This window comes from Corvus cornix, chromosome 13 (assembly GCF_000738735.6).
Source record: "Corvus cornix cornix isolate S_Up_H32 chromosome 13, ASM73873v5, whole genome shotgun sequence".
Taxonomy (NCBI): Eukaryota; Metazoa; Chordata; class Aves; order Passeriformes; family Corvidae; genus Corvus; species Corvus cornix.
The window spans coordinates 6,071,751-6,085,026 of NC_046343.1; the positions used below are offsets into that span (position 1 = coordinate 6,071,751).

The 13,276-nt window shown below is 43.3% G+C and overlaps 1 protein-coding gene across 3 annotated transcripts in view; it reads right to left on the minus strand.

Moving 5' to 3' along the window:
* Window positions 1–13,276, minus strand: part of GRIA1 (glutamate ionotropic receptor AMPA type subunit 1) — a 119,981-nt gene that overhangs the window by 42,066 nt on the left and 64,639 nt on the right. For all 3 annotated transcript variants that reach the window (XM_010399731.4, XM_010399732.4, XM_019286059.2), the window contains exons 6-7: window positions 4,373–4,534; window positions 3,178–3,345 (exon numbers count right to left, since the gene is read on the minus strand). In XM_010399731.4, coding sequence (XP_010398033.1) covers window positions 3,178–3,345; window positions 4,373–4,534 — 330 coding nt within the window. The remainder of the gene's footprint in view (window positions 1–3,177; window positions 3,346–4,372; window positions 4,535–13,276) is intronic.

Genomic DNA, 13,276 nt, shown 5'->3' on the forward strand with positions numbered 1-13,276 from the left:
ACCACCCAGAGAAGTGCTCATGCCACTGGGTTAGGAATTAAAGGTTTATTCTCTGCCTTTCCACTTGCTTTGGACAAACCTCTTGTCCCTGCAACTGAAGTCTTCCCACATGCAGAATGGGAATAGGTATTGAACAGCCTTTTTAAATACTCTGAGATCCTCAGAGTAAAGACCCATGGTGAAGAAATGAGGCTGCATCATTACAGAGGAAATCTGTTGTTAATCTGCTTAAACCGTGTTTGTTTTCCAGCTGTTATAACAAAGGTTTGTCATGAAAATGAACATCTGCCAGCATTTTCTGAAGCTCTTTCAAACCAAGAGGTATTCCTGGTGACATTTGGATAAAGATGCTTTTCCCTTTTCACAAGACACAGCATGCCCATAAAAAATAGATGTGCTGAAAAAGCACCATTGTCTTAAGCACTCCCAAGCCTGCTTTTTTTCATGTCTCCTTTGGTTTTCTTTTCAGGTTCTGACCAATTCTGAAGCTCAGGTCACAGGTGCTTGTGTTTTGTAGCTTTGTATGCACTAAAAGGCAGGTTTACAGCATCAGTTTCTTCTATCTGAGTGAATGAAATCTTAATTCTGTGATATCCATGTGGCACTGAAACGGCAAAAAGGATCTCTGCTATCTGTGCTGCAGGATGCAGGAAAACTTCTCTGTCACTCACCATCCTCTGATAGTAAATGCAAAATGCAAAAATGCAATGCAAAATACAGTGAGGACTGACTTCAACAGTGCTGAGCACCAGTCAAGTCAACCGGAGACATGGAGCACTTAAGCACATTTGTGTGTAAGACATGGATGGGCATGTGGCTCTCTGCTGGGACATCTGGAACAGAAAGATGCTGTTGTGGCCTTCTGTTTTACAGGGTTAGCCAGCAGTTAGGGAGTAGCTTTCTGCTTATTAGATGTGCTGATCACATTAAGATAAAAAAAGAATTTGTTTAAAATTATCATAACCTTTTAAACTACAATTGAAACCTTAGTGTAGTGGTTTTAAGCAATATTTTGTGGGCCTTTTCCTGCAAAAAAAAAAAAAAAGAAAAAAGGTAATTATCTTTAATAAAAACATACATTCTCCTGAAACATGCCAGATTTCTGCTTTTAAAAAAATGAAGAATGCTTCATATTTCTTTTCATCTTTGTTCCTGCCATCCATGAATCCTTGTTAGGAGGTTGTAGTGAAGTGGGGCGTCAGTCTATTCCCCCAGACAGGACAACAGGACAAGAGGAAATGGCCTCAAGTTGTGTCAGGGGAAGTTTAGATTGGATATTAGGAAAAAATTCTTCACCAAAAGAGTTGACAAGCATTGGAATGGGCTGTCTAGGGAAGCAAGTGGTGGAGTCACCATTTCTGGAGGGATTGAAAAGATGTGAGGATGTGGCAGTGCTGGGGACATGGTTTAGTGAACTTAGAAATGCTGGGATAATGTTTGGACTCGATGATCTTAGATATTCCAACTTAAATGTGCTTATGATTCTGTGGTTCCTTCCTACACAGGAACAAGGCAACTTGAGAGCTTATTCCAGACATTTGAGTAGAAGCAAGCAGAGAAACCTTTTGCTTTCAAAAAGCTTATGAAATTTTGGGCATTAACAAATGGAAGGTGAAGAGAAAGCACACTGTGAACAGCTGCAGAATTGCTCTAATTGTGAAGTCTTTTCAGAAAGGATAACTCAAACCTTCAATCTTATTGTAAGTTATTCTATTTCCATCTGCCTCTTTCTTGCTACATTACTAAATACTGGAAGATTATCGAATTCATAGTTAAATTTTTGCTAGGAGGCTTCTTGCCCTGCCTGTTTCAGCATCTTTTATTTTGACCATCACAACTGAACTGGTCAAGCCTTTTTAAAATTATTCTTTTTCAGCTGTAAAGAAGCAGCTTTTGCAAATATGTCTTTATGCTCTTCGCCCAAAGTCACTCCAGCTGAAAAATTAAGACTTTTGAAATTGTTTTAATGAAAATATAAGGAAACGTCAGAGGAGATTTTCCAACACACACACAAAATTTTTATTTTCTAGTTGCCTAATTTTGATATCTTATTCTCATAAATTCAATAAAGGAAAATGCTGGAGCAGCTATTGCTCATCAGAAGACTTCCAAGTATTTCATGTTTATTAGGTAACCTATCTCCCTAATGCATCAGGGAGGCTGATTTTATTATAAGGGCTTGGAGAAGCTGTGACAGTGATTTGCCCAAGGTCATGCAGAAAGTCAGTGACAGGCTTGGGAACAAATTGAATCCAAGCAATAAAATCAAATCAGATGCCAAAACCCAAAAGATTTGGTTTTAAAGGAATTGTTGTTTACCAGTAAGCCAAAACCAAATCAAAACAAAACACTTGAGGAACTTTATATATGATACAAATTAACCACATAAATGTTATTTTTTTTGCCTTCTTCACAGTTAAGGAAAGAAGATGGGATAAGCTATATTTAGATAATACTGAACTAGCAGTATTTGCAAGGAATCCATCTATTTCTGTCAGGAAAAGAAGGAAAAGTGCTAGAAATGAATGTCAGTCTTGAAATTTAATGAAATTTTAAAATATTCTACCTTGGTAAGTCTTTGATAAGAGTGTATTATTTTTCTCTCTCTCTGTAATTTTCACATTGTGTTTTTGTTTATTCAAAAATCTAGATTCTGTGCAGGATGAAAAAAGCAAGACTATCAGATTTGAGGAATAAACTATCTAAATGGCTGCTCTTAGGACTTTTATGAATTCTCACAGTATGAAACAAGCTATAATCTGCACTTTGAGAACATTTTGGTGACAGCCAATACATAAGGCAAAATTCACATGCATTCATTAGCAGGCTGGAACTGAAGCTGAGTTCACAGAGAGTCAAATAATCTGCAAAAAATACGGTCTGAGCAGGTCTGTGTCTTCAGGAGGGGAAGATACAATAGGAACCCTTGATTTTATGGGATAATATTTTGGATTTTCCATCCCATAACGACAGAAGTTAAAACAGGCAAGGACCAGGAAAAGCACTTTGCTGGATGCACCCCCCAGCTTTTCAGACCTGTCTCTGCTCTGGAAGGATCAGTTGCTCATCCCAAGGGATTTGTGTCGGTGCTTCTGCCACTGCCCACCCGTCCTTCCCCACCCTCAGGCTGTGCTCAGCCATGCTCTCAGCACACCCAAGCCAGCCTGGGTTCCAAACCTGCTGCAGGGCTCTCTGGATGTCGATGCCTTGTCCCCAGGGCACGGCGGGGTTGGCGAGGCAGTCGCCGGCGTTGCCGCGGCGGGAGATGTCGATGCGCTGCCGCCGGAGGTTCTGGAAGGCCTCGGCCATCACCCGCACCCCGTCGTACGTGAGGGCCGACGTGTACTGGAAAGAGAAACGTAACCCAGGGTAACTTTCCAGATGACCTGCTCTGTCCTCATCCTCCTGTCTATGAAGTTTCAGCAGCATCTTGCTCCCTGCAATCTCCACTGCCCTGTTGACTCCTAAAAGTTGAAACCAACTTTCACAGCTGGGAGACGAAGAATGTCCTGATTTCACTCCCTGAAGAAGAATCAGCCCTAAAAGTCATTCACCTGTTACAAGTCTTTGAGTTTAATTAGAAGCATTGACCTGACTTTTAAAGAATACATTATCCTGTGTAAATGTGAGCTAAGTGAAATCAAGAAACAGGGGACTTTTTCTGGTCACGGATGGAGACCAGAAAATTCCATCTCAATTGGCAAGAATTCTGCAAAAGATGAGTTTATTCAAGCAGAAACTAGTACAGAAACCAGTGCAAAACTCTTGGCAAGAACCATTAGCATTAACTCTTTTTTCTATGATTTAGTTGTTTTCAACTTTCCTGAACTAATTCCAAAGTTAACATTTCTATTGCAGAGTGTTTGTCACAAATGAATTCATTTTCAAATATTAAAGAGAAAAAAACAACCTCTCCCTCCACCCGTCCCTCTACAGCTTCAGGGCCTTCTGTGTTAGGAATTAAAATACTTTTCCCTTCTGTTGTACACACTGACTTGAAATGCTCAAAAAGAACATCTGGAAAGACTTTATTATCACTGGATGTCTTGTAAACAAGCCAAAGGTTAAGGACTTAATGAGGCTTTTTGTTTTTTATATACTGAACATTATGAGATATTTAATTCTTAGCTTTGAGGGGGTAAAAATTTGCAGACCAAGTGAATACATGAAATTGTGTATTTCTTAGGAGGTAGTAACTGCAGCCTGGTAAAATTCAGACAACATTAAGGTACCTGGAACAGGTAATGTTCATAATTATATTGAGAGTTTCTCAAGTGAGAATAAAGAGCCATGTGTGATCACAAAGAGGTGAGCATAACTTGAACTGAGCTAGATGGCCCCAAATTTAATGGGGGTTTTTTATACCACTTGCCTTTGGCCTCTTCCAGTCCACACGTGGATGCTCTCTGGCATCATTATTCCTCCACTGTTGCATGATCCTGGCAGGAACAGTATCTGTGTAATTCACCAACTGGAAGCCAGTGACATTGGCTCCACTCTCCCTGAATTTGGTCAGGTCAATGTCCATGAATCCCTGGTACAGGAGAGAAAGAGGAGAAGTTCATTGGAGAAAGACATCTCTGGGTGGGTAAGAGGAATTCTGCCTATGTATGGATGTGGCAGACAGCTCAGGAAAAATATCCTTCCTCTGGAAGGAAATGTCCGACTCAAGAGAGGAACCAGTTCCCTGACCATGGTGTGAACTGGCTTTTCTCACAGACTCTGAGCTGGCCATATCCTGCAGTTACCACCCAGGGAGACAAAGAATCATATTAACAACAGGTCACTTGCAAGAAAGCTAGCAGAGTAATGGAAAAATGTATCCTGAATAATGCTGGATGAAATGAACAAAATTTGTAAAATATATTAGAAAGCATTTGTCACCCAGCTCTAAATTTTATACAGAATTGTTCACCCAGCCCTAACTTTTATGGACTCAGTCACCACTGGATAGGCTACTTCTTTTCAAATCGCAGTTTATAGGGAAAAACAAATCCTGAACAATGAACTTTCAGCAGATCAGGAAGGAAGTGTTTGGTCAGCTTGTTAAAGGAGTCTTGCTATTAGAAAAGCCAGTTTATAGAATTTGCTAATTTGGGAGAGAAAAAGGCGCTTTTTTAGACTTCAGGTTACTAATGAAATACATTTCTTTCATTTCCTCATTGTTCTTGTCTACCTCTCGCTCGCTGCATGGGATGAACACGTGTGCAAATACATGTGTGTATTGACCGGGGCAGCATTGCAGAATCAGTCACCCCCTTGAGTCAGAGGTGAAAAATTAATTAGAGACATACTGCAATACAGAGAAAGGGGTCATTTCTTGGTGTCCCAGCTTCCATCCCAACCCTGCAGCACTGCTGCTGTGCAGAACTGTTCGCTGTGGCTCCTTGCAGAGGTGCTTGGACAGGGGCTGTGCCCTCGCACTGTGTGTGGGACAGGTTGAGGTCTGGCGCTTTTTTTCTTTAGGAATACAAGCACAAGAGATGCAGTCAATTATTTGCACTGGCACCACCAGCAACCTTAATGCATGAGGGGAGATGAACGGGAGGACTGCCACAATGCAATCACTTGAGCAGCAGAGGAGCTGGTTTGAGCTCTGCCTTCTCCCTGCCCTGCTGCTGGGTATTCTCTAAGGGCTCCTCCTCAGCCTTCCCCTGGGTTTCTCTCCCTTGCTTGTTCTCAGACACACCGTGATGGTGTGAGCTAAAAAAGCCAAGTTACATCATTTCCAGGAAACACCAATCAGGTTCCCAAAATGATGCTCTCTGTTCACAGGCTGAGGGAGCCAATTAGCTGATCAACTCCCAAAGTCAGGATCGAACCATTAGATGTAAACCTGTTTTGGGAACAGACCTTGCCAGGAAAAGACTAAATTGCCCTCTCACATCAGCGTCAGACTGAGGGAGTCATAAGTGACTCAAAAACTACTTTAAAGTCTTTCACACTTTTTCTTCCAGCATTTTGTAGGCAATTTGGCATCCACTTACAAGGCTGAGGATGGGATACTGGTGTGCAGATGCTCTAAATAGATGGCTTGTTTTGCCTCAAAGTACAGTGATTTAGGTTAAGAGAAAAAAAGTGGTATTTTGTGTGTACATACTCCTCAGAATGCTGGTTAAACCCACATCAATCTTGTTTGTAATTGCTGGCATAGGGGTTTCAGAAAGCCAGAGCTGTGATTAATGAACAGGAAATGCAGCAGGATAATTGTCCCTGACATCTTAATGCGTTTCAGGCCAAGTGGTTTTTTGACACGTAGAGCTCCTAAGGTTCAGTAAGAGGGACCTCACAGGTTGCCAACTGGTTATTCATGGCTAGGAGCAAATTACACTGGCATTTTGCTCCTGGGAGGTACTCAGGGGAAAAAGATCTGTCAAAAGAAGTTATTGCAGAGTAATTTGAAGTTTGTGCAATCAGGTCCTCTTTGGGAGACCTACAAAGGCATGAAGAAAAGTCCAAGTTCACTGCAGAGTATGAATAAGCTGTCTGGTGTATTAAGCCCCCTCAGAATGCAGATTTAAAGAGGAAAAGTCAAAAAAAATGTTATGACAGCAGTGATGAGACAGTACTGGTTGAAACCACTGCATTTTACTGTTTTCCCCAAACAAAACCATTCTGAAACTGAAGCAAATATTCAACAATATTCACTGGGATTCATCTTGCATAAAATTTTAAAATAATCTGAATAGATGAAAGGAATTATTTCTTCTTGAAGATTGTACTAATTTTTCCCCACTGATTTTTGACATCATTCAGGTTCTTTAAAAAGTGTGGAGACCTCTGAAGATTTTCCAATCATTTAAGGCAGTTGGGACCATAGAGGACATCATTAGCCTTGAAGACATCTTTGCATTTTGGCTGCTATCAATGGCTGAAATAATTGTTTTCACCTGTTATCCCTCCTCCACATGCCCCATTACAAGGACATCATAGGAATGCTCCTAATTACAAAGGAATTTTAATCACCACACCACTGAAATCTGCCCAGAGCAGGTCTGGGGAACATGAGAGTCAATGAACAGGGAAATCCAGAAGTCAAAATATTTTAGAAAATAATTCCCAGAGCAGGTGAATTCTTGCTAGCAAACATATAAACAGAAAGCCATCAAATGTTATACAAACTGGTTTTTGAAAATGCTTCTATTGACAAAGTGGCAGCAGGAATTCAATATGCTTATGTGCCCTTCTGGAATATCAGTCAGTGCTTGTAGGAAACAGGAGAACAGGAGAATTACAGTATTTGCAACTAAAGAAATCATCAATCATCTGTCACTTTGTACTAACTATAGACACATATTGCAAAAACAAAAAAAAAAGATCTTTTATTTAGTTTTCAACTGGCCATATTTGGGAAACAGAAAATAAATTCTTAAAACTTGGCTAAGGAAAGAGTGGAACCCATGACTAAGGGGCAGCAGCTGTGCTTTTGCAGCAATATGTTTAGCATCAACCAGTTTGGGAAAGAACTAGCCCAGAAATGCTTCTCTCTATCATCCAACCAAGCACAGCAAGAAGTGAACAGTGCTGGAAGGATGCTCTCCATGTGGTCCCATGGAAGTGATCAAATGGTTTTGAAACTGTTTCTAAAATTTGCTAAGGAATACTGGAAAAAACCCACTCTGCAGCCATGTCTGGAGCACAGGTCAGGGAAATGAGCTGAGTCCCTGGAATGTGGCTGTACGTGACTTGCTTCAAGCTCTTGACACCTGAAGCATTTGGGATGTAGCTGCTGGACATGCAGGCATCAGGCTTCACCTCCCCACACAGCACTGACCATCCCCTGGGGAGGAAGAGGAGCAATAAGGGAACTCACACGCCGGTGTCCCTGGAAGAGCAGCCCCAGAGGGACCCAGAGGCAGCGCAGAGCAGCAGGGCCAGTGCCAGGATGTACTGCAGGGGAGACAACACTCCTGCAGGCACAGCTATCCCTGGGAGCCATCACAACCAGGCTGGAAGGGACACCCCATCAGCCACCCTACGGCAGGATCAGCTGTCCCTTTGACTTAAATTCACTTCACAAAACCACCTCAGCAAATCAGAGAATGTGGCCTCCAGCCTTGTACATGCCTGGAAAATGCCTGGCTCTCTCCAAATGCCACAGAATGAGCAGGCTGACAATAAACCACAAAAATCTGGTCCCATCGTGCTGATGGGCTGAGGCAGCTCCCTCCTCCAGCCTGCTCTGACTCACAGCATCTGCATCACACTGTTCCAGCAGCAGTCAGGCTGGGTTCAAAGGAGGGAACTTGCTCTTTAGCCCATACCATGGGCTCCTCTCTGCATTTATGAACCTCACAGAGCAATTATGTGCAGTGTGCTGCTGTGAGGAAATAATATGGGCAGCTATTACAGACCTTTGTGGCTTCAAATAGAAAACAGTACTGGAAAGGGGTTTTTCCTCCTTGTGCTTTCCTTGATGCATCTGCTCTTTATGCTGTTCTTAAACTGAAAGCAGTTTTCAGCCAAAGGTTGTTTTACTGTCCCATTTGCTGCCTTGGTTGCTGGGAGAGGAATCAGCAGGTCACACATTTATATTCCTCTCCACTGCTTGTGGGCTCAATCATCAAAGGAAATGCATAATGCAGGAAGACTGATGACTTGAAATGGGCCTCATGAATCCATCTTGATTAAGAGGTCCACAAATGATCTGCCTTGAAAAGAAAGTCCCTCCAGAAATGAACCAGCTCCTAATTTATACCCTGGACACTGTGAGGAGCCAGAACACTGAGTGGGCAGTGCACGCAGCCAGCTCCCGGTGTAGGGAAAGCCTCATCCCTTTGTGCATCCCTCCTCAAATCTGCCAGCATCACTGACTTCCCTGCATCTCTCCTTCCACCCTCATATTTCACTGCCTCACCATCCTAAACCTCTGCCTCCCTCTGCACACTGATGACACTTGGTGGCACAGCTGCTTGTGGGACACTGTGCCAGCCCACAGGAATGCACCCAGACATCGAGAGGCAGCCAGCCACTGCCCCACACCTCCAGATTCTCTTTGTACTTCACTGAGCTCCCATTAATTGCTGGCCTTTCCCTGCAGGTGCCTCCTGTGGTGCCTTTGAAGCTGCAGGAGCAGGAGCACGGGCTGAGCTCTGGGCAGGCTGTGGCTTAGCAGCTCAAAACCACCCTGCAGCCCAGTCGAAAACCTCCCTGCCTGTGCTCCAAGCCTCCTCTTTTCCTGGGAGAAAGGACCTTAGAGAGTCTCCTTGAAGACAGACACATTCCTGAGAAACAGTGTTGTTTTCTCTCCTCCTGCTGCATCTTCTGAGCTCTCCAGTTCTCCCCCTGAGCCTGGCAAACTCAGTTTTGAATGAGGAGAGGGAAAAACACCCCTTTCTCTTGAATTGTCTGGAGAAGGTTTGTTGGCTGAAGCTAACAGAGTCCCCTCATCCCAAGGAGGAGCATTAGGTTTTTAAGTCCCTTTCTGCCCAGGATGAAGAGACTAGAGTCTGCTTTTTCTTTTCTTTAATAGGTTGCACACTGAAATACTCCTTTTCAAGCCAAAAGCATTTAAACAATTCATCCTGAGCTTGGGTGGGTGCCACAGAAACCTGTGGCAGCATCGGGAAACTGGCCCAGCTCTGTTTAAATGCATGACTTGCAATGCCAGACTACTTCCTCGTAGCAGATTTTATGATTATAAGAAACTTTGCAAAGCAAAATTTTTGCTTCTGAATGGCTGTAGATCAGCTGAGTGAATACAAAGTGGCTCCTGTCATTCCAAGGTACGCCAGTGACTTACTGCAGGGAGCAAGAAATCGAGTGTTTCCAGACGGAGCATCTCTAATATACCAAATTATCTTCAAGCTTGACTTCTCCAGTGAAGCATCATTCCTCACTCCCATCACTGTGTATTAATAAGGAGGGTTATGTCAAAAAAGAGCCCATCTGCTCCAGTCTCATTCCAGTGTGCCTTCCAATGGGAGAGGGCTTCTTCTCCTCTGCAGAGTTATTAATATGTCAAGTCCCATTGTGGCAGCAAAACTTGTGAGCCCTCACAGTAACTTAGAAGCAAGTGAAGAAAGGGAAAAGAAAGACAGGAGAACGGGGCACTATCAGACAGCTCCCCAACCCTGCAGCTCCATGAGTGTGTTTTGTCCTGACTATAGATACAACACAAACCGAGTGAGGTGAGAATCCAGACTTCAAGAACAAGGGATGGGAGATGAACAGCATCTTTTCCTTGGTGCAGCTCTGCAGATTTTCTTTGTGATATTATTTGCCCAGTCCTGCAGCTGCAGCACATTCTGGATATAAATGACCATACACATCTTGTCAGAAGGCTCAGTCCAGGCAGGGGAAGAGATGTTCTAGGTGGATGTTTGTGCATTAGAGAGCTTTCAGCACATAAACTGATTTAAAGGTTTGGGAAATGTGCCGTGCAGTGGCAGATGCCATGAATTCAATCAAAGATATGATTAAGGGATGACCTGATCACAGTTTACAAGGACCAAAACATCGGTAATGGAATATTTGTCTAGCAAACAGAAGCATAAATCTGGTGGAGGAAGCTGAAGCTAAGCATGTTCTGACTAGAAAACAGTGCAAATGAAGTCACCATGAGGCAGATTCTATGGATTCACACATCACCACTTGCCACTTGAGCTGGGGTAATGGATTAGGAGACTGCAAATGGCTGAGGAAACCTGTTAGTTTAACACCATTTTGCTGAAATTTAAGCAAACACTATTTTCCTTCCAATAGCTGTAATATAACCTGTCAATTACTCACCTGATGCTCTGATTTTTTTAAGCCACAGTAAGTCGCTCATGTTTTTGAGCCCTCATTAACTATTGCAAAAATCCTCCCAAGGTTGCTGTTCATATTCTTCTGTGTGGGCAATTTTTGTATCAAACCAGATAATTTTCTCATACATGAGACGCTCTAGTTCAAGCAAAAATTAATTCAGGGCACTGCTGTGTCTTTTACTACCAGTAATTCAGATGAGATAATGTTATATGGGGTTCTTCTGCTGGATAATTTTTGAATTGGGACAGAAAAGCTGTTTGGAAGTGAAATGCAGAAGTTTCACTGATATGTTATATTGTCTTTCTCTGCACAGAAAACGAATTTGTCTCATGAGCTCACTTGCACCAACTTCTCAGGAGGAAGAAAGGTCTAACAGGCATAATTTTAGAACCTTAAAATAACTTAGGACATCTTTTTCCAATAGAAAAACATAATTTTTGCAAGACCAGGCATCTTGAGATCTTGCCAGGACAAGGAGATGCTGTACACATCCTTCTGGAAACTCCACAAAACAGGATATCAAATCAGTGAGTGATGCACACCTGAGCATTGCTGACCTTGTTTGTGCCACGAGTCAGCAGCGCTTCAGGGACCAGGAGACAGCATTAAGAACTGAGGGGGACTCAGATAAATGTGGCATCTTTCAAGGTGATGGGAGACAGAACCACAACATTTTAGCTGCAGGGAATGGAGCCATCAACACCTGGCCAGTGCCACAGGGTCACTGTGCTGGGGCAGTGCCACAGGTCACACTGTGCTGGGCAGGTACAGCCCTTGCTTGGGCAGCACAGACCCTCCCCACACAGCCACAGCACATGCTGCAGGTGTGGGTGTCCTGCACTGCTTTAGGGGAGTTGCTCTCTGCCTGTGGATGGCCAGTTCAGGAGGGTTTCTCTTCACTCTCTGCACCTGGTGTTGGTCTCACATGGCTGAGTCTCAGCCCTGCTGGTGCAGAAGTTCTTCCTTCTGTGTTTTGTCTACAAAAAATCAAAGCTGCCCATCCAGCCCAGAGGTCAGAACTGGATCAGCCCAGCACATCTGTGGGACTCCTGCACAGGCCACTCTGCTGACAAAGCTGCTGAGCTGGGGGAAATGATGCCAAATGATTTTTGCCTTTTTTCTTTTATGTGTTCTCCACAGCCTATTGCTGTATCCCTGGCTAATTTTCCCAGTACTTTTCCCTACGTTTTCCCTAGGCAGAAAGACAAAACACATTCCAAAGCCCCAATCCTATCTTGGTCCTTTCTGGGAAAAAACAGCTCTTCAAGGCGCATTTTCATAAACAAAGTTTAGTTTCCATCTGAGGGGGGGTGGATTTAGAGAAGGTTGAACCAGGGGAAATTGCATCACCTCTTTTGCTCCTAATTGGTGATTTTTGTCAATGACACTAATTTGCTAAGCTTATAACACTGTATTCACCCCGTGGGGCGGTGGCCTTTTTGTGGACATTTTCCATATCTGCCCCTGGAGGCCTCCAATAAAGACCAACCTTTCCAGTACCTCCTGTACAAATATTATCTCAAAAGTGTGTTGTTTTATTTCTAGGTTCCTTAAGGCATCTCTGGTAACCTCCACCAGCAGCACAACTGCCAGCAAAGGGAAACTGTCCCTGGCCTAACTCAGTGCTGACACAGGCTGATGTAGAATGGCACAGGGAATAGTGCTTACCTTTGCTAATCAACACCGTTTTTATCTTTACTTTTCCCTGCTACCCCTGCCATCAGCAATCTCATACACTTATCTATTCATCTTCAAATAAAAGAGCATTTGCTAAAAGACCAACCTGGACTAATGCATCAGGAAAGAAAAAAGAGGCTAAAACACTGCATGTGGCAGCTGTCTTTCATACTTTCCCTTTAAAGACAGGTCACACGAATGTCACTTATTTAATGACAAAGATTTTTCTCTGCCCAAGAGAGCTGGTGCTCTCCCACTACTGACAGTAGTCAGCTCACATCCATGGCGTAGGACAAACAGATCCACAAAGCCAAGGTTATGGGCAAAACGCCTGAACATCAAAAGAAAGGAATCCCAGAAGTTTCTAAGCTTGTTCCTCTGATAGTATTGACTGTATTTTTTTTCCCTTTTGTGGTTGCTAGAACTGATGATCTCAAAGGCTGAGAACAAAGCTTAGAAAAATAAGACTCACAAAAACAAACACTTCTTAAAGTTGCCAAATCTCTTTGAATTCCAGAGGGGAAGAGAGGGAAAGAGAGAGAGAGATGACTGCAAACCTCCAGTGCCAGTGCACCTGACAAATACCCAGGTTAGCTCTGGTAAAAGCTAACTGGAGTAACTCTGATGGGTACTGGTTGAAGACCAGGATTTCATCAGTGTGCAAAAGCCATGAACAGTGCCAAATTTGGCTCAAGGCGAGGCAGGGATGCCGACAGAAACCCTTTCCCTGACAGGAATGTTGCAGTCAAACCTTTGTGGGATGGGCAGAGGTGGGCAGACAAGACAGGTTGTGTCTTTAGCAGGCATAGCAGGTTGAGAGAAGGATGTTTGCCCATGGCCTAAGGTGCAG